Source organism: Neoarius graeffei, chromosome 25 (assembly GCF_027579695.1).
Source record: "Neoarius graeffei isolate fNeoGra1 chromosome 25, fNeoGra1.pri, whole genome shotgun sequence".
In the NCBI taxonomy this organism is placed as follows: Eukaryota; Metazoa; Chordata; class Actinopteri; order Siluriformes; family Ariidae; genus Neoarius; species Neoarius graeffei.
This window is the reverse complement of record NC_083593.1, coordinates 10,725,268-10,748,820: the sequence shown is the minus strand read 5'-3', so window position 1 is coordinate 10,748,820 and position 23,553 is coordinate 10,725,268. Positions and strand designations below refer to the sequence as shown.

The 23,553-nt window shown below is 40.2% G+C and overlaps 1 protein-coding gene across 1 annotated transcript in view; it reads left to right on the top strand.

The window, feature by feature from the left end:
* ddx56 (DEAD (Asp-Glu-Ala-Asp) box helicase 56) overlaps positions 1 to 23,251 on the top strand; it is a 42,544-nt gene extending 19,293 nt beyond the window's left edge. The window contains exons 4-14 of the mRNA XM_060908823.1: positions 6,497 to 6,664; positions 6,823 to 6,913; positions 10,460 to 10,701; positions 14,612 to 14,722; positions 16,415 to 16,528; positions 16,618 to 16,712; positions 21,906 to 21,979; positions 22,133 to 22,222; positions 22,312 to 22,417; positions 22,522 to 22,604; positions 23,017 to 23,251. Coding sequence (XP_060764806.1) covers positions 6,497 to 6,664; positions 6,823 to 6,913; positions 10,460 to 10,701; positions 14,612 to 14,722; positions 16,415 to 16,528; positions 16,618 to 16,712; positions 21,906 to 21,979; positions 22,133 to 22,222; positions 22,312 to 22,417; positions 22,522 to 22,604; positions 23,017 to 23,094 — 1,252 coding nt within the window. The 3' untranslated portion in view covers positions 23,095 to 23,251. The remainder of the gene's footprint in view (positions 1 to 6,496; positions 6,665 to 6,822; positions 6,914 to 10,459; positions 10,702 to 14,611; positions 14,723 to 16,414; positions 16,529 to 16,617; positions 16,713 to 21,905; positions 21,980 to 22,132; positions 22,223 to 22,311; positions 22,418 to 22,521; positions 22,605 to 23,016) is intronic.
* Positions 23,252 to 23,553: the final 302 nt, after the last annotated feature.

The window sequence follows — 23,553 nt, the reverse complement described above, 5'->3', positions numbered from 1 at the left end:
TTAAAGTATTGTACTTCTTCCCACTCCTTTTTCGAACAATGTCTTAGCTCTTATTTTTTTTATTTCTCATTTTCTTTCTTTTGTATGTACAAATAGTTACATTTTTTTTTATACATGTTCGAAATAAATAAATTAATTAATTCATTCATAGTTCACAGCGTCTGTCTTTACTGGGCATATTAGTTCAAAATGTGCTAAAGGAAGTAACTAGGAAGTAAAGGAAGTAATTCTCCTGGAGGTGAGCTAACTAGCTTGAGGCCTGCTACATCATCCTGGAGCTGAGCTAATCAACTGGAGGCCTGCTGTATTCTTTTGGAGCTGGAGCCTGTGCCTATTACATTCTTGTGGAGCTGAGCTACTGTGGCCAGCTTGGGGCCTGCTGCATCACCCTGGAGTTTAGCCAACTAGCTTAGGCCTGCTATATTGCCCTGGAGTTGAGCTAACCAGCTTGAGGCCTGCTACATCTTCCTAGAGCTCAGCTAACCAGCTTGAGGCCTGTTACATCTTCCTAGAGCTCAGCTAACCAGCTTAGGGCTGCTACATCATTCTGAAGCCGAGCTAACCAGCTTGAGGCCTGCTACATCACCTTGGAGTTGAACTAACCAGCTTAGGCCTGCTACAGTCTGGAGCTGAGCTAATCAGCTTAGGCCTGCTACAGTCTCATGGAGTACCTGTAAGAACCTTTACTTTTTAAGGGCTTGTTTCTTTTTCTGCTGATGAACATAAAGTGAGTCATAATGGCATTTTTCATTATTTTAATAAGTTTGTTGTTAGCCTGTGATATAAGACCAAACAATGTTGGTTTGGTGAGAACCCATAGCAATGTTTTTTGTTTGGGAATCAGTTATTACAGTGGCACCATTTTTAATGCTGTTCCTGGGCAACCACAGACTCATTTGGTATGGGCTTTAACCTCCTGGTCAGATGTATCGAAGTTATTACACAAACTCCAAAATGTTTTTTCTTTATATGACCTCACATTTTTGCCCAGTGAAAATAGTTGCCTGGCCCCGACATACAAAAATACTGGTTCAAAATGTAATGTGAAACAAAGATTGATAATTGTTTTACTTTTACTTCTATCTGGAAATGTGCAACCAAACCCTGGACCTGAACTGCAACTCACCCACACTCCGGCAGATTTTAAATCAATGTCTGGGCTCAAAATTGTTCATCTTAATGTGCGCAGTTTGTTACCTAAAATGGACATGGTCAAAATTTGGGTTAGATCAATAGATGCTGACATTGTCATTATCTCTGAAACGTGGCTGACAAAATCTATTACAAATGATGATGTCAGCATAAGTGGATACAACATCTATCGTACTGACAGGCTCAAAAAAGGTGGTGGGGTAGCCATCTATGTTAAATCAAGATTTGTTGCTTCAGTTGTTTTGTCTGAGTCCATTAGTAAGCAAATGGAGTTTTTGGCCTTAAATGTGGAAATAGCCAGATCCCTCTGCATAACTGTTGTTGGATGTTATAGGCCCTGTCCACACGGCAACGGATTCAGGTGACTCCGATACAATTGCTTATCGTTTAGGCCTGGCGTCCACACGGCACCGGCGTTTTGGGTGCCCAAAACGCAATCTTTTTGAGAACGGGTTCCAGAGTGGAAAGATCTGGCAACGTTGCCGTTGTGAAGTCGTCTGGATGAGTAAAACGGATTTGTTTACGATGACGTCACAACCACATGACTGTGAGTGCTTCACGCCGGGTAGAAGTGTAACGGATATCACCAGGAAAAAGCCTTACAGAGCACTAGTGAGAGTGAAACACGAGCTTGGATATTATTATTATTATTATTATTATTATGTTCAGTGTTAGTTCACAGTAGTAATGCAAGAAGCAGAATAGTGACAGTAATAGTGAAGCAAAAACATGCAATTGTACAAACACTGCAGCTCTACAGCAAAATATTCATTTATGAAATGGTCTGATTCTTAACACCAGTAGTGCCAATGATCTTCTCACTGCGATGCGAGTTGTCAACAAATCCTATAACTTGGTTCATGAAACGCGCTTACAAAATATTTTCACTGTGAATATTTATTGTGTAATGGTGCAAAGTGAGAGAGAGAGAGAGAGAGACTCTGCCCTTAGGACAGAGTCAATCCCGCCAGCAAAAATAGAGAAAAAAAGAGCGATCTCACCTCTTCAGATGTGGGTTTAAGTCCTACAATACATTCCTCAAAAAGGGCGTAGAGGAGCAAATTAATCATTATTTAATTAGCATTCAATTTATTCCGGACCATTAAAGACACCGCCTTCCGCGTAGAATCATAGGTCATCCTCGCCGCCATTTTGGAGAGGTCAAAGCGGAGAATAAAGATTAGCTGCGTTTAACTTTACCAACAGGTTTGCCATCCAAACAAGATCACATGGGATTACCTTTCACAGGTGAGACTGGAAAAATACTTTTCATTGTATTTGGTCATTATAATGTAATTTTACAAACAGATTTTCCTGACTTTGTGGCTAATATGCATCCTTACTTCTTCTATTGTTCTGGTGTCTCCGAAGGGACCGTCTTACAGCGCCCCTAGAGGTGTGGCATGTGTATTGCATCGTTTTCAGCAAGCGTTGCGTTGCCATATGGACCTGATATTTTACTGATTGTTGCCCATTTGGACGCGATATATTTTTAAATAACATCTCGTTGCCGTTGTCGTGTGGATGTAGCCTATTAGACCTCCATCTGCTTCCAAGGAAGCATTAGCATCCTTACAACAACTTCTGTCCAAGTTAAACTATAATGAGCTTTTAATGGCAGGAGATCTCAATTGGGATTGGTTAAATATAACCTCTGAAGACTTCAAATCCTTCTGTGACTCTGTAAATTTTAGCCAGTTGATTAACCAACCAACTAGGCCAAATCCTAAATGTCCTGAAAAGTCAACATTGATCGATTTAATTCTAACAAATGCTCCACATAAATTTTCATCCATGGGTGTTTTCTGCAATGATTTGAGTGACCACTGTGTAGTTGTAGCTTGCAGAGACACAAAAATCCCTAAATGTAAACCTCGTATTATTTTTAAGAGAAACTTGAAGAAATTTAATGTACAGGCCTATCATCATGATTTGTCCTTAGTCAAATGGGAACATATAGATTTGTTGCCAGATGTTGAGCTAGCTTGGACATTTTTTAAAGATAACTTTGAGAAAATTGTAGATAAACATGCTCCCAAAAGAAAATTCAGGGTGAAGGGACGAGAAAACCCCTGGTTCTCTTCAGAATTGTCTGATGTTATTCATGAGCGAAATGAGGCATGGGCCAAAGCTAGAAAAAGTGATTCTGCTAGTGATTGGTCCATTTTTAGACAACTGAGAAATAAATGCACTTCTCTTATTAAAAAGGCTAAATCAGAATACTATTTGTCTGTTACAACTGATAATCTTAATAATCCGCAGAAATTTTGGAAGGTGATCAAGTTTTTATCTGTGAACAAAAGTCCTCAGACACTTCCTACTTTTGTTTTAAAAGACTCAGCCCCAGTGTATGATAGAACTGAGATCTTAAATTGTTTTAATAAGCACTTTGTGTCATCTGGGTCCTTGTTTGAAGCCACAAGAACTGTTCCCGTGCCTCATTGTACTACAAGCTCTGAAGCATTCTTTGGAGAACCTTTTACATTTGTACCTTTTACCATGCAACAAGTACGTAAGGCTCTTAAAACTTTGAACCACAGTAAACCTTACGGGCCAGATTTTATAGAGCCTTATTTTGTGAAAATGGCTGCTGATTTTATTGCACAGCCCATCACAACACTTTTTAATTTATCAGTTGAAAACAAAGAACTACCTTCAGTTTGGAAGTCAGCCTTTGTTATTCCTCTTTTAAAAGGAGGTGATCCAGCCGTATTAACCAATTACAGGCCAATATCTAATTTGTGTATCCTGTCAAAAATCCTTGAATCTCTGGTGTGTGAGCAACTCAAAGATTTTTTATATTCAAACGACCTTCTTTCAGAGCTGCAATCAGGTTTTAGGAAAAAGCACAGTACTGTCACTGCTGCCACAAAAGTGATTAATGACATATTTGTTGCCCTTGATAAAAAACAGTACTGTGCTGCGCTTTTTATTGACCTGTCAAAGGCGTTCGACACTGTGGACCATATAGTTCTAAAGAAAAGGCTCTCCAGTTTTGGTCTTTCAGATCATGTAGTTTCCTGGTTCACAAATTATTTAAGTGATAGAACCCAATGTATCAAATATGATGACTTGTGTTCAGAATTTGTGGGTGTCCATAAGGGGGTGCCACAGGGTTCTATATTAGGTCCCCTCCTATTCATTATGTATATAAATGACGTGGGTCAAAATGTGTCTGATGCAAATATGCATTTCTATGCTGATGACACAATAATTTACTGCTGTGGGTCATCCCCTACTAATGCTGTTGAATCCTTGCAGAAGGCTTTTGATGTGATCCAGCACGCATTTCTGCAGCTAAAATTAGTACTTAACGTGGACAAGACTAAACAAATGTTGTTTTCAAAGCCAAGGAAGGGACTGTTAAACATCCCCACAGTATTCACTCTTGAGGGAAATGAAATAGAGGTGGTCCACTCGTATAAATATCTTGGTATCCTGCTTGATGACACCCTGACATTTAAAGCCCACATTGAAAATCTTGTTAAGAAACTTAAACTGAAGCTGGGTTTTTTATTTAGAAATAAATTTTGTTTTTCTTTTGATGTTAAGAAGCGCCTTGTCGCTGCAACTTGTTTATCTATTTTAGACTATGGAGACTTGTTGTACATGAATGCTTCAGCTCAATGCCTGAGTAAGATTGACTCTGTGTATCATGCTGCCCTGAGGTTCATCACTAATTGTAGGGCCTTGACCCATCACTGCGAACTATATTCCCGAGTCGGATGGCCATCATTGTCTGCCAGGAGGCTGACTCACTGGTATACCTTTATATACAAGGCAATACTTGGACTACTGCCACCCTACATCAGTAACCTAATCACATTGAGGAACCTTGACTCTTATGGCCTGCGCTCTAATGATCATTTGCTGCTCTCTGTCCCATCCGTCTGCACAGAGCAGGGAAAAAGAGCTTTTGTTTTCTCTGCCCCTACCACCTGGAACAAGCTGCAAAAGGACTTAAAAATAAAAGAACTTATTCCATTGAGCGATTTTAACTCCAGACTGAGAGCACTTGAGACAGCGTCCCTGATTTGTAACTGTTTTAAATGATTTTTTCTTTTTTTTTTAGACTTTTGTAATTTTAATTTTGTAACTTGTGCTGCCTCTTGGCCAGGACACCCTTGTAAAAGAGATTATTAATCTCAATGGGTCTTCTTTCCTGGTAAAATAAAGGTTTAATAAAAAAAAAAACTAAATTGGAAATTAGTGACTACAACAGCTGGTATTAAAGTGCATATCACGGGTAAATTCAGGAGCAAGATCAATGTAAGTCTCCTATTTTATATTAAACTTTGGTCAAATATCTGTAACATTCTGCATTCTCTGCAATTTTTTTTTACCTTGCGCAATACCAGAAAAATTCAGTTGAAATCGAGCCATTTGAGGCGAATTGGTCCGCCTCTGAAAAAACTTTGCATTTGGATTTCCTGGCAAACATTGATTTTCGTGACGTCACGTGCGGGACGCCTCCCTCTGAATCTTATGTCAGCGCTGGTTTGTTTATGAGAAAACGACCTGGTGGTTTTCTGCAAATTTCTTCAACGTTATCGCGTAATTATTAAAATGGTTAACAGATGTATCGTAGGAGGGTGTAGCAACACCAATCTTGATGGGATTAGTACTCATCGTTTCCCAAAAGACCGGACAATGAGAGAGAAACGGGAGCGCTCGATCTACACAGGCTGTGCACTGAAACCGTGCAAAGCTCTCGCAGCCTGCTGGTGCTTCCACAGGTAACGTCACGAATCTGGCTCCAGACTCTCTTGGGATTTTTCCAGACGCGTTTTGTTATTTTATTTTTTTCTGCTGTAGACAGATGGCCTTGTGCAAAATTACCCTTCTGGATGAGTGTGTAAAGGGACATACTTTCATATAAAAAAAACCCAAAACAAAACACGAAATTGGTCCAGAGTATGCACTTTAAGCCTCGCTATACATTCCTATATGCCATAATATCAGCAGGTTTCTACAAATAAATAGATTATACAATAATATAAGAATATCGCTGTATGTCATGCAAACATGAAACGCAGGAAACCAAAGCGTTAGAAACACAATTGTCTTTTTTATAACAATATGGATGTAATAATTTATCATAAAGGAGACGTTTTATTAGACGCCACCCTGAGAAACTCGTAATATTAGAAGGCTTTCCTGCTGTGAGCTTTTATATTAATTTTTTTTTTTTTTTAAACCAAACTACACATTGAAAATGTGCCGAGAACTCATCCCCTGCACGAGTTACACCTATGGTTCCACCTCCTGTCGATGCAAAGCCCTGGTTTTATTGATGCTGTGGATAAATTCATACAGCGAGCTTGGACTGTGTGTGTCCTTGTAGGCCAATTCTGATGGAAAAGCCAGACGTTGTGGTGGGAACTCCGTCTCGGGTGCAAGCCCATATCAAAGCCCAGAATTTGACGCTGCACTCTTTGGAAATGCTTGTCGTCGATGAAGCGGACCTTATTTTCTCTTTTGGCTTCGAGGCCGATCTTAAGAACCTCATTTGGTGAGTGCTTGAAACCCCTCACACGTATCACACGGTTTTGAATAATTAGTCTTTGTCCATTTCATTCTCTGCTCAGAACATACTGGAAGTCAGATGCGAATAAATGAACGAGCTAAAGTCTTTAAACATGGCTTTATTTTTTTTTATCCCCCCTATAGTCACTTGCCTAAGATCTATCAGGCTTTCTTGATGTCTGCTACACTCGATGACAATGTCCAGGCCTTGAAGGACCTCGTTCTACACAATCCTGTAAGTATCAAAGGCGTTATGAATTAAAATTATAATCATTGAATGTAGATACCTTTTTGTAAAGGTTGGATTAATCATAATGCTGGATTAAATTAAACCAGGATTCACCATTAAAAAACAAAAACAAACACCATTTATAAAAGCAAAACATGACTCAAAATTAGATCAGGATAAAACCATGATAAACGAATACTTTATTGTCCACAATGTGGAAATTTGTCTTCAGTTTCACCACAAACATTTAAACAATTAAACATTAAAATCACAATACAACCCTGATTCCAAAAAAGTTGGGACAAAGTACAAATTGTAAATAAAAACGGAATGCAATAATTTACAAATCTCAAAAACTGATATTGTATTCACAATAGAACATAGACAACATATCAAATGTCGAAAGTGAGACATTTTGAAATTTCATGCCAAATATTGGCTCATTTGAAATTTCATGACAGCAACACATCTCAAAAAAGTTGGGACAGGGGCAATAAGAGGCTGGAAAAGTTAAAGGTACAAAAAAGGAACAGCTGGAGGACCAAATTGCAACTCGTTAGGTCAATTGGCAATAGGTCATTAACATGCCTGGGTATAAAAAGAGCATCTTGGAGTGGCAGCGGCTCTCAGAAGTAAAGATGGGAAGAGGATCACCAATCCCCCTAATTCTGCACCGACAAATAGTGGAGCAATATCAGAAAGGAGTTCGACAGTGTAAAATTGCAAAGAGTTTGAACATATCATCATCTACAGTGCATAATATCATCAAAAGATTCAGAGAATCTGGAAGAATCTCTGTGCGTAAGGGTCAAGGCCGGAAAACCATACTGGGTGCCCGTGATCTTCGGGCCCTTAGACGGCACTGCATCACATACAGGCATGCTTCTGTATTGGAAATCACAAAATGGGCTCAGGAATATTTCCAGAGAACATTATCTGTGAGCACAATTCACTGTGCCATCCGCCGTTGCCAGCTAAAACTCTATAGTTCAAAGAAGAAGCCGTATCTAAACATGATCCAGAAGCGCAGACGTCTTCTCTGGGCCAAGGCTCATTTAAAATGGACTGTGGCAAAGTGGAAAACTGTTCTGTGGTCAGACGAATCAAAATTTGAAGTTCTTTATGGAAATCAGGGACGCCGTGTCATTCGGACTAAAGAGGAGAAGGACGACCCAAGTTGTTATCAGCGCTCAGTTCAGAAGCCTGCATCTCTGATGGTATGGGGTTGCATTAGTGCGTGTGGCATGGGCAGCTTACACATCTGGAAAGACACCATCAATGCTGAAAGGTATATCCAGGTTCTAGAGCAACATATGCTCCCATCCAGACGACGTCTCTTTCAGGGAAGACCTTGCAATTTCCAACATGACAATGCCAAACCACTTACTGCATCAATTACAGCATCATGGCTGCGTAGAAGAAGGGTCCGGGTACTGAACTGGCCAGCCTGCAGTCCAGATCTTTCACCCATAGAAAACATCTGGCGCATCATAAAATGGAAGATACGACAAAAAAGACCTAAGACAGTTGAGCAACTAGAATCCTACATTAGACAAGAATGGGTTAACATTCCTATCCCTAAACTTGAGCAACTTGTCTCCTCAGTCCCCAGACGTTTACAGACTGTTGTAAAGAGAAAAGGGGATGTCTCACAGTGGTAAACACGGCCTTGTCCCAACTTTTTTGAGATGTGGTGTTGTCATGAAATTTAAAATCACCTAATTTTTCTCTTTAAATGATACATTTTCTCAGTTTAAACATTTGATATGTCATCTATGTTCTATTCTGAATAAAATATGGAATTTTGAAACTTCCACATCATTGCATTTCGTTTTTATTTACAATTTGTACTTTGTCCCAACTTTTTTTGGAATCGGGGTTGTACACAAATCAAGCACTCAAACACTACATTTTGTAAAAAGAAAAGAAAACTAAATTATTATAAAAATACATTAGCACTCAAAAGAGTGTTTAAAAGAATGAAATAGCTGAAAAGTAATAAATATCATATATAATAATAAATAAATAAATCAGACCAATAAAAAGGACTGGGGTGAATTAAGTAAGAATCCCTGTATTATTTATCGCCCTTATTCCTTTTGGGACGAAGGAGTTTTTAAAGATGTTCTTATTAGCGTTGGGCACTCTAAAACACCTCCCAGAGGGTAGAAGCTCGAATTCACAGTGGAGCGGGTGGGAAAGCTCATTTATGATTTTCCTGGTTTTGTTTAAAATCTGTTCATCATACATTATACTTAAGTGCTTTTGTGGCTTTCCTATTATCTTTGTGGCCATATTCACTATTCTCTGTAGCTTATTTTTTCTCTGCATGTTCAAGTTACCATACCACATGATCATATTAAATGATAGAATGCTTTCAACAAGATTTTTATACATTGTTTGTAGGATATCCTTGTTCACACCAAAGTTTTTGAGTCTACGGAGTAGGTAAAGACGTTGTGAGCACTTTCTAAAAATAAAATCTGTGCTTTCTTTAAAACTAAGTTTACTTTTTTAAAGAAAAACAGGAGTTGGACTGAGCATAAATGTGACAATTCAAAACGATGAACTAAAAAACAAATCGATTCTCATCAGGCTGCATAATCTTAGTTTTTCCGAGCTGTAATTGTGTTGTTTGGACAGCAGAAGGCAGAGTAATGTACAATAGTGGGAATGCGCGTGACTTCACCCTCGGTGGAAGTAACACAGCTCTGATGTTGCGAAAACGCACAAAGAAACAATCTCGAATGGGAAAGAGCTGTTGTGTGATTGACTGTACAAATAGATTTAACAAGAAATGGGAGCTGTTTTCAAGAAATCAGGCTGCTGAACGCTAAAGTGAAGCGCAAGGAGGTAGTATAAATATTCATAAAGGTTTATTAAGTAAAGGTCTGTTTGTTATTAACTTTTTTTTTTTAAATAAAAGGAATATTTTACTTTATACACTAGTATATTTTGCTCCAGCCTGTAGAAATGTGGGTAAATACTTACTGTTGGTTATTAAGAAAATGAAACGAGTATTTATTTATTTAACAAAAGGAATATTTAAGTTGATAACGAATAGGAAAAATGAGCATTGGCATTTTGTCTTCACATTGCACATTTGATATTTAAGTGTGGCTAGTGTTTAATTATCTCATAAGTATATTTTACCACAAGGAGTGTTCTGTGATGACTTTGTGTTAGATGTGGTTGTCTGTATCATGTGTGTTTTGTGGTTCTGAAAAGATCATCTGCCATCCCAGCAAGCTGATTTTTGGTTTCCGGGGGGGAAAATAAAATGTTGGCGACTTTAACTTCTGGACCTATTTGTCCACGAGACGACTATGACTGAAAAATCATACATTCTAGACACACTCCTGATGATGCAGTGTGGAAAAAATTAAATAATTATTCATTACTACTTATCTTTACCTCTGAGATGGTTTACTATTAAATGCTAAACCCAGTTCATATTGAACGTTGTTGCTAGGATTAAAATTAATAAGTGAATGTGACATGGTTCTTGCCCTGTTTAATTCTTACCACGGTTGTCTTCCTGTGTGTCTGTAGGTGACGCTGAAGCTACAAGGCTCCCAGCTTCCAGACACCTCTCAGCTGCAGCAGTACAGTGTGAAATGTGAAGAGGAGGACAAGTTCCTCCTCATCTACACACTCCTCAAACTTGGCCTGGTACGAGGCAAGACGCTTATATTCGTCAGTAGTCTGGATCGCTGTTATAGGCTCAAGCTTTTCTTGGAGCAGTTCAGCATTCCTTCCTGCGTCCTTAACTCCGAACTCCCTGTGCACTCAAGGTAAGTACTGGCAAACTAATTTGTTAATTAAAGGACAAAATATTTTGTGGACATACATTTCCTGACCACTTGATTAGAACGTTTGGGAGGGAGGAATGTTTTCTCTTTGACTTTGACATGGTGGTTAGTTTTGGGCTGATTTGATTCATTTCAGAAATTACAGCAGGCTCACTGAAACTGGGGAAGGTTCAAGGTTGTTAAATGGCATATGGTGTTCTGAAGGCCATAAACTGGAGCTCTTTCGCAATTATAAATCGCAGTACGTATTTATAACTACTGAGTCGCCGTTATCAGGCTGTGTAATTTTTTTCCTAGCTGTAATTGTGGTGTTTAGACAGCAGAGGGGGCAATAACGTACAGTGACTTCACTCTAGGTGGAAGTAGCACAGCTCTGTTGCAAATGGGAAAGAGCTGTTGTGTGATTGTACAAATGGATTCAATAAGAAATCAGAGCTCTCTTTTTAGAGTGCTGTAAGCTAAAGAAGAGAAGCAAGCAGAGGTAGTACAAATGTTCATAAGTTTAACAAAAGGCCTCTTTTGTGATTTAAGTTTTTCATTTTTAATAAAAGGAAAATAATTTAGTTAAGGGATTTTATTTTTTTTCGCGGTGCGGTTTTCATCAAATCCTGCACTCTGATTGGCTGGCGAGCAGGTCCGTATCCTACGGTACGGACCCCGATTATGGACCTGTGGCGACTCGCTCGTTCACAACAACAAACACAGTAGCAATTTTTGTCAACATTTATCTTTTTTTTTTTTTTTATAAGATTTATTATCAAAAATCTTTTATACATTTTTGCCAGCATTTCTCAGGAGAATAGCATTCATTTTACAGCATGGATAGCGATAACGACAGTGTTCACAGCGAAAGTGAGTTTTACTACCCTGAGGAAGAAGAAATACAACCCCGATGCCAAAAAAGTTGGGACAAAGTACCAATTGTAAATAAAAACGGAATGCAATAATTTACAAATCTCAAAAACTGATATTGTATTCACAATAGAACATAGACAACATATCAAATGTCGAAAGTGAGACATTTTGAAATTTCATGCCAAATATCGGCTCATTTGAAATTTCATGACAGCAACACATCTCAAAAAAGTTGGGACAGGAGCAATAAGAGGCTGGAAAAGTTAAAGGTACAAAAAAGGAACAGCTGGAGGACCAAATTGCAACTCATTAGGTCAATTGGCAATAGGTCATTAACATGACTGGGTATAAAAAGAGCATCTTGGAGTGGCAGCGGCTCTCAGAAGTAAAGATGGGAAGAGGATCACCAATCCCCCTAATTCTGCACCGACAAATAGTGGAGCAATATCAGAAAGGAGTTCGACAGTGTAAAACTGCAAAGAGTTTGAACATATCATCATCTACAGTGCGTAATATCATCAAAAGATTCAGAGAACCTGGAAGAATCTCTGTGCGTAAGGGTCAAGGCCGGAAAACCATACTGGGTGCCCGTGATCTTCGGGCCCTTAGACGGCACTGCATCACATACAGGCATGCTTCTGTATTGGAAATCACAAAATGGGCTCAGGAATATTTCCAGAGAACATTATCTGTGAACACAATTCACCGTGCCATCCGCCGTTGCCAGCTAAAACTCTATAGTTCAAAGAAGAAGCCGTATCTAAACATGATCCAGAAGCGCAGACGTCTTCTCTGGGCCAAGGCTCATTTAAAATGGACTGTGGCAAAGTGGAAAACTGTTCTGTGGTCAGACGAATCAAAATTTGAAGTTCTTTATGGAAATCAGGGACGCCGTGTCATTTGGACTAAAGAGGAGAAGGACGACCCAAGTTGTTATCAGCGCTCAGTTCAGAAGCCTGCATCTCTGATGGTATGGGGTTGCATTAGTGCGTGTGGCATGGGCAGCTTACACATCTAGAAAGACACCATCAATGCTGAAAGGTATATCCAGGTTCTAGAGCAACATATGCTCCCATCCAGACGACGTCTCTTTCAGGGAAGACCTTGCATTTTCCAACATGACAATGCCAAACCACATACGGCATCAATTACAGCATCATGGCTGCGTAGAAGAAGGGTCCGGGTACTGAACTGGCCAGCCTGCAGTCCAGATCTTTCACCCATAGAAAACATTTGGCGCATCTAAAAACGGAAGATACGACAAAAAAGACCTAAGACAGTTGAGCAACTAGAATCCTACATTAGACAAGAATGGGTTAACATTCCTGTCCCGAAACTTGAGCAACTTGTCTCCTCAGTCCCCAGACGTTTACAGACTGTTGTAAAGAGAAAAGGGGATGTCTCACAGTGGTAAACATGGCCTTGTCCCAACTTTTTTGAGATGTGTTGTTGTCATGAAATTTAAAATCACCAAATTTTTCTCTTTAAATGATACATTTTCTCAGTTTAAACATTTGATATGTCATCTATGTTCTATTCTGAATAAAATATGGAATTTTGAAACTTCCACGTCATTGCATTCCATTTTTATTTACAATTTGTACTTTGTCCCAACTTTTTTGGAATCAGGGTTGTAAAATAAAACATTTCAGGAGAAAGCTAAAAACCTGTAACTGTTGCTAACGCCGAGCAAAAATATGGCTGAATCCTGAATGACTCAATTTTGTATAAATAGGGGACTACATAGGCGGCAAAATGTATATATTTTTTTTCCCTGCCATAGAAGTGCACTTGTATACTGAGGAGGAAGCAATTTGCATTACAGCTGTGAATGAGGATTCAAAATGGCGGCTCGGCTCGGTTTTCCCTTTGGGGCGCTCTCGTTTTGTGTTAGAATTTGGTAAAGAAAAAAATAAATATATTATTTACCAGCTTAAGGTCGGTCCGTATGGTGAAATACCGTGACCTTAGCCTGGCTAACGCGACTTCAAAGCTCTCCGAGCTATTGGTCTGGCCAAGATATTAAGCCCAACCGTTTCCCAGAGCCCGTGGTTGACCCGCCTCCCTGAAATGCCTCAGTTTGCTACTGGTCGAAGCCAGAAAAGGCTGTGACGAAGCTTAAACCAATCACATCACTCTTTCCTCTGACGTATGCGACGCGACGGGGCTAACTGGTAGATTAAACTCTTACCGAAGCCGGTCGGGAGCAAGGCGAAAACGTCCTTCCTTTCAATAAATACCTCCAGGGCTGCTCTTTGCTCCGTTTTCAATGAGAACTTCCCGTTGAATGCTTTCAATACAGCATCTATGCGTAATAGATGTGGAAGCGTGAATGAAGCGCTTCCGGCATAGATTCTGTAAACAATCTATGGCTTCCGGTCGCAGTTCTACTACGTCAGTGCCTTGAACACGCCTCTACCCAGGGCCGTTGGAGATGCTCAAAGTTGATTGGTTCCCAATTTTTCGGGAGCTTGGAAGAGCTGTAGATAGCTTGCCTGGCCAGACTAAGCTCGCAACAGGCCCTCGTGTTTCGTCACGCTTAGGCTGGGCGGGCCCAGGCTACCGTGACCTCAGCCTTGAATACCGACCTCGGTCACGGTATTTCACCATACAGACCGACCTTAAGCTGGTAAATAACACATATATATTTTACTCCAACCTGAACAAATGTGGGTTACAAAAGGAATTTTTAAATTTATGAAGAAAATGAAAATGTTTGTTTTTTGTAATAAAATTTTTCTGCAAAATATCATGGGAAAATGAAATCGTGAACCCAATATTGTGAATCGAATCAAATCACGACTTGGGTGACTCTTACATGCCTACATTGCACTGCTGGAACGTGACTGGATTGACTGACTGGATAATTGCGTGAATGATTAAGGGGAACAGATATTCCTATTAAAGTGTCATACCTTTACTTTCAAAAAAGCGGGTTAAAAATGATGACTTCTGGAAGACTTTAGAGTTATTAACGTTAACCTTTCAGCAGTGCTATTGCACATAATTCATCATAAATTCTCTTCTTGTACTCTAGGTGTCACATCATATCACAGTTTAATCAGGGATTCTACGATTACATCATAGCCACAGACGAGCAAGGGCTCGACAACCCGACTGCCAAGAGCAGCAGGAAAAAGAATAAAACGTAAGGTTTCTCTGTATGATCAATATGTCCACACTGCATATACATGTCTGTGCTCCAGAATTATTGGCACCCTTCATTTCAAACTTTCCATTCAACCAATAGAATACTTTTGTTGCTTTTCCCTATTTCCTTCCAGTTTGGTAATTTACCAATCCCGCACCCAGCTAGCTCTTCCATATCACACAACAGCTACCAGTCTGAGACACATGAAACCAGTCAACTGCATCTTTTTGAATTGCTGCTCGTGCTGCATCATGGGGCTATGTAACACACTCTGGGGGGGGGGGGGAGTGCGATCTGCCGTCTTCTACATACACGAGTACACACAGTCGCAGTTGGTTAGTATTGCTGTGATCAACAGGTGAGAAAGTGAGCGAGTCCCTTCCATCCAGACAGGACGACCAGTTTTGCTCTCAAGACTCCTGGCTATGGTGGTGTTGGGATTTGAGCTCGCCAATCTTCTGTTGTCTATCGCAGCACTTGCGAGCCTGTTAATTTTTTTGTTTTAATGGAAATACTTTTCATTAGAACTAGTTTTTAAAGTAATATTTTCTCTCTAAAAATGTCAACATTAGACACCCTTAAGGAATCTCATCTCATCTCATTATCTCTAGCCGCTTTATCCTTCTACAGGGTCGCAGGCAAGCTGGAGCCTATCCCAGCTGACTACGGGCGAAAGGCGGGGTACACCCTGGACAAGTCGCCAGGTCATCACAGGGCTGACACATAGACACAGACAACCATTCACACTCACATTCACACCTACGCTCAATTTAGAGTCACCAGTTAACCTAACCTGCATGTCTTTGGACTGTGGGGGAAACCGGAGCACCCGGAGGAAACCCACGCCGACACGGGGAGAACATGCAAACTCCACACAGAAAGGCCCTCGCCGGCCACGGGGCTCGAACCCAGGACCTTCTTGCTGTGAGGCGACAGCGCTAACCACTACACCACCGTGCCGCCCCCTTAAGGAATATTTTAAATAAAATGCAAACAGTTTGTCATTCTTCAAAATCTTCTTTTATTTTGCTGTTTAACCATATCCCATTTCCTTGGGGTATTTGTAAGGATGGACAGAAATCATCCATTCCTATGGGGAAAAACTAAAGGACACAGTTGAGCCAAGATGGTTGTTGATCTGCACAAATGAGGTAATGGATATAAGAATACATCAGTTTCCAGGAACAGGACTGATGAGCACACCGTGTTCTTCCAAGCAGTGTTACAGACGTGAAAGAGAGAAAAAGAGCCTCGCTGTTAAAATTTCGAAATCGGCTGTTGAACACCATGTGAAAGTGTCGCAAGAACTCGAAGCTCTTTGGTAGAAAGAAACCCTCGGTCCATCTCGTCTTTAAAGGGAAAAGCTGCAAATAGGCCACTGCAAAGTATGGCAGCTGATCATTGGTAATTTGGGACAAACATACTTAAGACGCGCATTGTGAAAGAAATGCAGTTTCTCAATAGCAGTCTCCATGTGCACAAAGCTACGAATATAAAGGAGTTTAAAATGGTCTGTGCTGTTATTTGTTTCCAGGACAAACATCACAAACTGGTTTTTGGTAAGGGTGCCAATAATTTTGAAACCAGTGTTGGGGAGGGGTTATTTTAAATATTTTTGCTCATTTTAATCAAGGTTGCCAATAATGACATTTGGGCTGATTTATTTATTTTTTTTCCTTTTCCCCCCAGAGGCAAAGATAGAGAATACGGTGTTTCCAGAGGTGTGGACTTCCAGAACATCGCAAATGTCCTAAACTTTGATTTTCCCACTTCTGTTGAATCCTACATCCACAGAGTCGGCAGGTGGACGTCAGCTTTTCAGATACATTCATGTCCGTTGATGAGACTGATTCGCGTTGCTCATATTTTGTTTGCTTCTCGGCATTTTGCAGGACCGCACGGGCCGACAACAAAGGCACAGCTGTCACATTTGTCTCCCATTCTGAGCTCTTATTGCTGGAGGAGGTTGAGTGCGCTCTTACAGGAGGTAAAACTCCTAACAAAACAAGAAACTTAATTCACCTTGAGTTGTGATATACAACGTGACTGAAATGTTAGGAATAAAGCGTGCTGGGCTTCAAGTGCAGGTTCCGAAGATATTAACATTTTTATTATATCCACATTCATGAATACGAGCAATCGCATGCTCTGATAGCCTAGTAGTAGTCAATCAGTTCATATGCTATGAGTACAACCCCTGGCAACAAAAAGTATGGAATCACCAGTCTTGGATGAGCACTCATTCAGACGTTTTATTCTGTAGAACAAACTGAGATCACAAACATGATACAATAATAAAGTCATTCCAAAGTGCAACTTCTTGGCCTTCAGAAACACTAAAATAAACGAAGAAAATACATTGTGATAGTCAGCAAATGTTACTTTTATAGACCAAGCACAGGGAAAAAAATATGGAATCACTCAATTCTGAGGAAAAAAATATGGAATCACTCAATTTTCAGGTAGAAAATAAGGACTCACCCAGTCAATTTCCTTTCCCTAAATTGACACCTGCCTCAGATTAGATCTGCTCGTTAGTCTGCGGTTAGAAACAGCGCAGTTATCACACCTTGGAGGGTTGCTGGACCAAGTGGATTGGCAAGAATCATGGCTCCAACAAGAGAGATGTCGCTTGAAACAATGGCTACGTTCACATTGCATGCTGAAGTGACTCAAATCCGATCTTTTCGCCCATTTGTGACCTGTATCCGATCTTTTATTGACAATATGAACGACACAGATCCGATTTTTTCAAATCCGACCCAGGCCGTTTGGATATGTGGTCCTAATTCCGATTCCTATCCGCTCTTTTCATATGCGACTTCAGTCTGAACCGCCAGGTCGCATTCATCCGACTTACACGTCATCAACAAGCCACAAACGTCACTATTCTGCGCTGAAGTAGGCGGCGGGTCTCTCAAAAAAAGTTACAACAACATGGCGCATGACATCAATGCGAGGGACGCTTCGGGCTGTGAAGGTTCTGAATCTTCTCAATGGAAGGACGCAGAGGTTAGGGAGCTGATTTCCATTTGGGGGGATACAGCTATTCAAGCTAGATTGGATGGGTCATACCGCAACCGGGCGGTTTTACTTCCGTAAACACTGGCCATGCTCACTGCGTGTGACGTCGTCGTATCCTGCAATGCGGATGCGGAACACTTTTAGGTCGCTTTTCGTTCATACCGAGGATCACATACAAGTCGCATATATTTGTTAATGTGAATGACCTCACAAAAAAATCGGAATTGAGCATTAAGCCTTGCAGTGTGAACGTAGCGAAAAGAGAGGATTGTCAAACTTCTTAAAGAGGGTAACTCTTCATGCATGGTTGCCAAAGATGTGGGCTGCTCACAGTCCGCTGCATCTAAGATATGGACCAAGTACAAACAGCATGGGAAGGTTTTTAAAGCCAAGCGTACTGGTAGACCAAGGAAGACATCAAAGCGTCAAGACAAAAAACTTAAGGCCATATATCTTGAAAACCGAAAAAGTACAACAAAACAAATGAAGCATAAATGGGAGGAAGCTGGAGTCAATGTACAAGTATGTGACCGAACCGTGAGAAATCGCCTAAAGGAAATGGGATTTTCATATAGGAAAGCTAAAAGAAAACCATCATTGACACCTAAACAGAAAAGAACAAGACTACAATGGGCTAAGGAGAAGCAATCATGGACTATGGATGACTGGATGAAAGTTATCTTCAGTGATGAATCACGAATCTGCATTGAACAAGGTGATGATGCTGGAACTTTTGTTTGGTGCCGTTCCAGTGAGATTTATGAAGAGGACTGCCTGAAGAAAACATCCAAATTTCCACAATCCTTGATGATATGGGGCTGCATGTCAGGCAAAGGCACTGGGGAGATGGCTGTGGTTACTTCTTCAATAAATGCACAGGTTTACATTGACATTTTGGACAGTTTTCTTATCCCTTCAATTGAAAAGATGTTTGGGGATGATGAAATAATTTTCCAAGATGACAATGCATCGTGCCATAGAGCAAAAACTGTGAAAGCATTCCTTGGTGAAAGACACATCCAGTCAACGTCATGGCCTGCAAATAGTCCAGATCTCAACCCAATAGAAAACCTGTGGTGGAAATTGAAAAAAATGGTCCACGACAAGGCTCCGGCCTGCAAAGCTGATCTGGCAACTGCAATCAAAGAGAGTTGGCACCAGGTTGATGAAGAATACTGTTTGTCACTCATCAAGTCCATGCCTAAGAGACTGCAAGCCGTTATAAAAGCCAGACGTGGTGCAACTAAGTACTAGTGATGTGTTTTGAATAGTGCTGTCAAAAATGTCGCGTTATCGCGTTAACTTGACTCAATTTTAACGGCGATAATTTTTTTATCGCGAGATTAACGCTCTGTGACATGATGTAGGTTTTTAACTGCCAGGAACTTGGAACAGAGACTTTGCTTAGAAAAACGATAGTAGCTAGACTGTAATGCCCCGCCCCGCACAGCCAGAGTCCTCTGCCCCCCCCAAAGAACCAGCATGGGCAGGGCGCGCTAGTAGAGATGGGATTTATGGCTCTTTGATGGGATCCGCATCTTTGTGATCCGTTCTTTGAAAAGAGCCGTTCAAAAGACTGGCTCATTTGGCTCTTTTTAAATATTTATTCAGTTTTAAGAAGACAGCGTCTAAAGAAGCCAGATCCCTCTGAACTATAAACTCAATGCTATCCCAGAAATCCTTCCTGTAATATGCAAATTTGGCTGCCTCTGATTGGACAGCGCGACGCATCAACAGGCAGAAAGTGTAAAAGTACAAAATGTGTTAAGTGAGCTGAAACAGTAAAGATCAGATTCAATGCAATATTTATCAACGAACAAATTAAAGTTAATATAATAGTGTACTTTATATTATAATCAAGCATGTCAAGCCTACCGTCACTGTGTAACCTGTCTCTCTGATTAGAGTTGTAGACTAACTCAAGCAGTAGATCACTTCACTCATGGTTCTCTTGCTAGCCCCGCCCTTCGGGACGAAGAGCCACGGTGCTCGGCTTAGGTTTCACTTTGCAGTGGCTGTGTCAAGACGTGTTATGCTTTGCAATAAAAAAAAAAACATTGGTACAAAGCAAGCCCGTTCACTTTTTTATGCTGATAAGAGAATTGCAATGGTTTTTCATGTGACAAAAATGTGCGATTAAATTGCGATTAATCGCGAGTTAACTATGACAGTCGCGACATTTATCGCGATTAAATATTTTAATCGCTTGACAGCACTAGTTTTGAATGTTCTTTTGTTTGTCTGTTTTTCATGATTCCATATTTTTTTTTTTCCTCAGAATTGAGTGATTCCATATTTTTTTTTCTGTGCTTGGTCTATAAAAGTAACATTTACTGACTTCCACAATGCTTTTTCTTCATTTCTTTTAGTGTTTCTGAAGGCCAAGAAGTTGCACTTTGGAATGACTTTATTATTGTATCATGTTTGTGATCTCAGTTTGTTCTACAGAATAAAACGTGTGAATGAGTGCTCATTCAAGACTGGTGATTCCATACTTTTTGCCAGGGGTTGTAGAATGGCGAACGTATTGTTGAACCAACCGAGGATGAAAGAAAAACGTAAACAAAACTCCAAAAAAAAAGTACCAAAATATGGAATAAAAGTATTTGGTTAGAACTTTTTTTTTTTTCAAGAATTATTATAGCATTTTTCACAAATTGCTGCTGTCTTTTTGCCGGTTTGTTATGCGGAAATTTTTTTTTAATTGAATTTGCAAAAAATGCTCTCTCAAAATCCAGTGAACGTGGATAGAATGAAAGTTAATCCACTCAATCTCATCATACATGGCTTACAGCCACTGTACGACTCAGTTTTGTGGTATACTTGTTAAATATTGTGTATATAAAGAGCTGTCTCATTACTTAGAGTAGCAGTTTGTAATTATTGATGGCCTAAGGGTTAGAGAAGCAGCTTTGGGACCGAAAGGTCACTGATTCAATTCCCTGAACCAGTAGGAATGGCTGAAGTGCCCACTTAACTCCCAAATTGCCACTGGGTTGCTCTGGGTAAAGCCTAGGTCACAACCAGACATACGATTTTTTGGCCGTGCGATTTTTGGCGTTTCCCAAATCGCTGCGTTTTTTTTTTGTTCGTGGAGAAAGATGCACGTTGGCCGTAAGTTTGTCTTGCAACCTGAAAAAAACGTAAGCACCCGTGGAGTTTGTTTGACGTGACAAAGAACCTCTGCGGCCGGTCTGCGGCTCGAAAATCAGCACGTCACATGCGCGCCCTCCGTGCGTTTCTTGCACGTACGGCTGGTTGTGACCGAGGCTTAAAGTGCCATTCCACCATTGGATGTATTCTTTGGCATAAAATACAATATATTTTGACAACATATATAAATGGTATCACTAGATAGAGAAATCTTTCAGCTTCAAAATGATATATCAAACATAATTTTTTGACAACGACAAGTATATTAATTTTGCGACCAAAGTCACCTACCCTTTTAATTTCCGCGTGTGATGTCATCGGCAGGTTCCCCTTCTTGTGTACCGTGTGACGTGGCACATATTATCAGCAATGGCGGATAGAACGCGATAAAAATAATACCAATAAATCTAGCTAATACCAATAAATCTAGCTAACTGAAAGATTAACTCAATTTTTCGCAATTTTTTTGGCCCCCATATACGAGGAGAAATGACTCTCTCACTTTGGGGGTTTCCTGGTCTAAAAATAGACCGTCACGTGGTACACAAGAAGGGGAACCTGCCGATGACATCACGTTTCACTACCGCGCGGAAATTAAAAGGATAGGTGACTTTGGTCGCAAAATTAATATACTTGTCGTTGTCAAAAAATTATGTTTGATACATCATTTTGAAGCTAAAAGATTTCTCTGTCTAGTCATGTTGTCATAAAATATATTGTGTTTTATGCCAAAGAATACATCCAATGGTGGAATGGCACTTTAAGAGCTTCTGCTACGTGCCATTTAATGTCATTTGAGAGCCCTCTAGTGCCTGTAAGGTGAATTGCACCCACAAAAATGCATCCTCTCTCCAAGCACCTCATGGGTTGTCTGAATTAAAGGAAATTTGGTAGATCAACAAATTTATTCATGGCAGTAGTGTGAATCACAGACTGCACATTGAATATAAAATAGAAAAACACTTTGCTTTTTGAAGGCTAAATATTTGTGTTCCTCGTGCAGACAGCGGAAACTGCACCCTGAAGCCTTATGGATTCAAAATGGAGGAAATAGAAGGATTTCGATACAGATGCCGGGTATGATGGTTATATATTTTAAAAACGCACTTGTTTTTCTGCCACTAGTTTAACATGTATGAGTCTTCGAACTTGGCTTAATATTATTATTTAAAGCCATTAGCATGTTTAATTTAACAAGCTCCATAAATAAATAGTTATAAATCCCTCTAGGACGCAATGAGGTCTGTGACTAAGCAGGCAGTAAAGGAAGCCCGATTAAAGGAGATCAAGCAGGAACTGCTCAACTCGGAGAAGCTTAAGGTTTGTGCAGACAAGTATACGTAGTGATTTATAAACAATTTCTACAAGTTTGCGAAGCACGTCTTATGAACCGCTTTGTTTTGATCCAGATGTACTTCGAGGACAACCCGAGAGATCTGCAACTGCTCCGCCATGACAAAGACCTCCATCCTGCCATCATCAAACCCCATCTGAGAAACGTGCCCGATTACTTGAGTAAGACCTCGTTAATATTAATAGCTTGGTTATTATTGAAGCATGAGAAAACGAGGGAAGATTAGTTTTAGATTTGAAACCATTTTTCCTAATCCCTATTTCAGTTCCGCCGACAATGAAAAATCTGGTCAATCCCCTCACTCGCCGGAAGAAGAAGCTCAAGCGAGTCGTGAAAACTGCCTTCAAGGTGAGACTGAAATGAGTTACTTCAGGAATTAACTTGTTTTACGGGCATTCCGAAACATTGACCGTAACTATGAATGAAAATAGTATGACACTTTGTTGTTTTAATTAAATATAGAATGTAATCATTGGCAAGTTGATGTTTTTAAAGGGATTAAAACATCACACTACCTCATTGTTGATTATTTCCCCTATAATTGCTTGGACACTTGTTTGAGCCTGTTGAAGGCGACTCGCAAAAAATAATAATAATTGGAGAGCATTTTAATGCATCAAGTGGTTGGGGTACAAATAATATTTAGCATGTTAAGCACAGATGTTATGGAATACTTGAGTTATTAAGTTTTGACTTAATGGCAGCAGTTACATGTGATACATTGATAACCACAATATCCATCATGTCTTAATGCTTGCAGAAGAATATCAGAGGGAAGAACCCGCTAAAGAGTTTCTGCTACGCCAGGAAAGCTGGGAAGCAGGACGACAAATCCTAACAGCACAGGATTGAGTTTTTCTCCAAACCAGTTGAGACACTGGGACGGAAAAATCTCATTAATCCCCACCATACCAGGCTTGATGGACGTTCTGAGAGGACGCACCTGCATTGAATGCTTGGAAATTATTGTTTAGAAATAAATCAATCAAAGAAGATATCATCTCATCTCATCTCATTATCTCAAGCCGCTTTATCCTTCTACAGGGTCGCAGGCAAGCTGGAGCCTATCCCAGCTGACTACGGGCGAAAGGCGGGGTACACCCTGGACAAGTCGCCAGGTCATCACAGGGCTGACACATAGACACAGACAACCATTCACACTCACATTCACACCTACGGTCAATTTAGAGTCACCAGTTAACCTAACCTGCATGTCTTTGGACTGTGGGGGAAACCGGAGCACCCGGAGGAAACCCACGCGGACACGGGGAGAACATGCAAACTCCACACAGAAAGG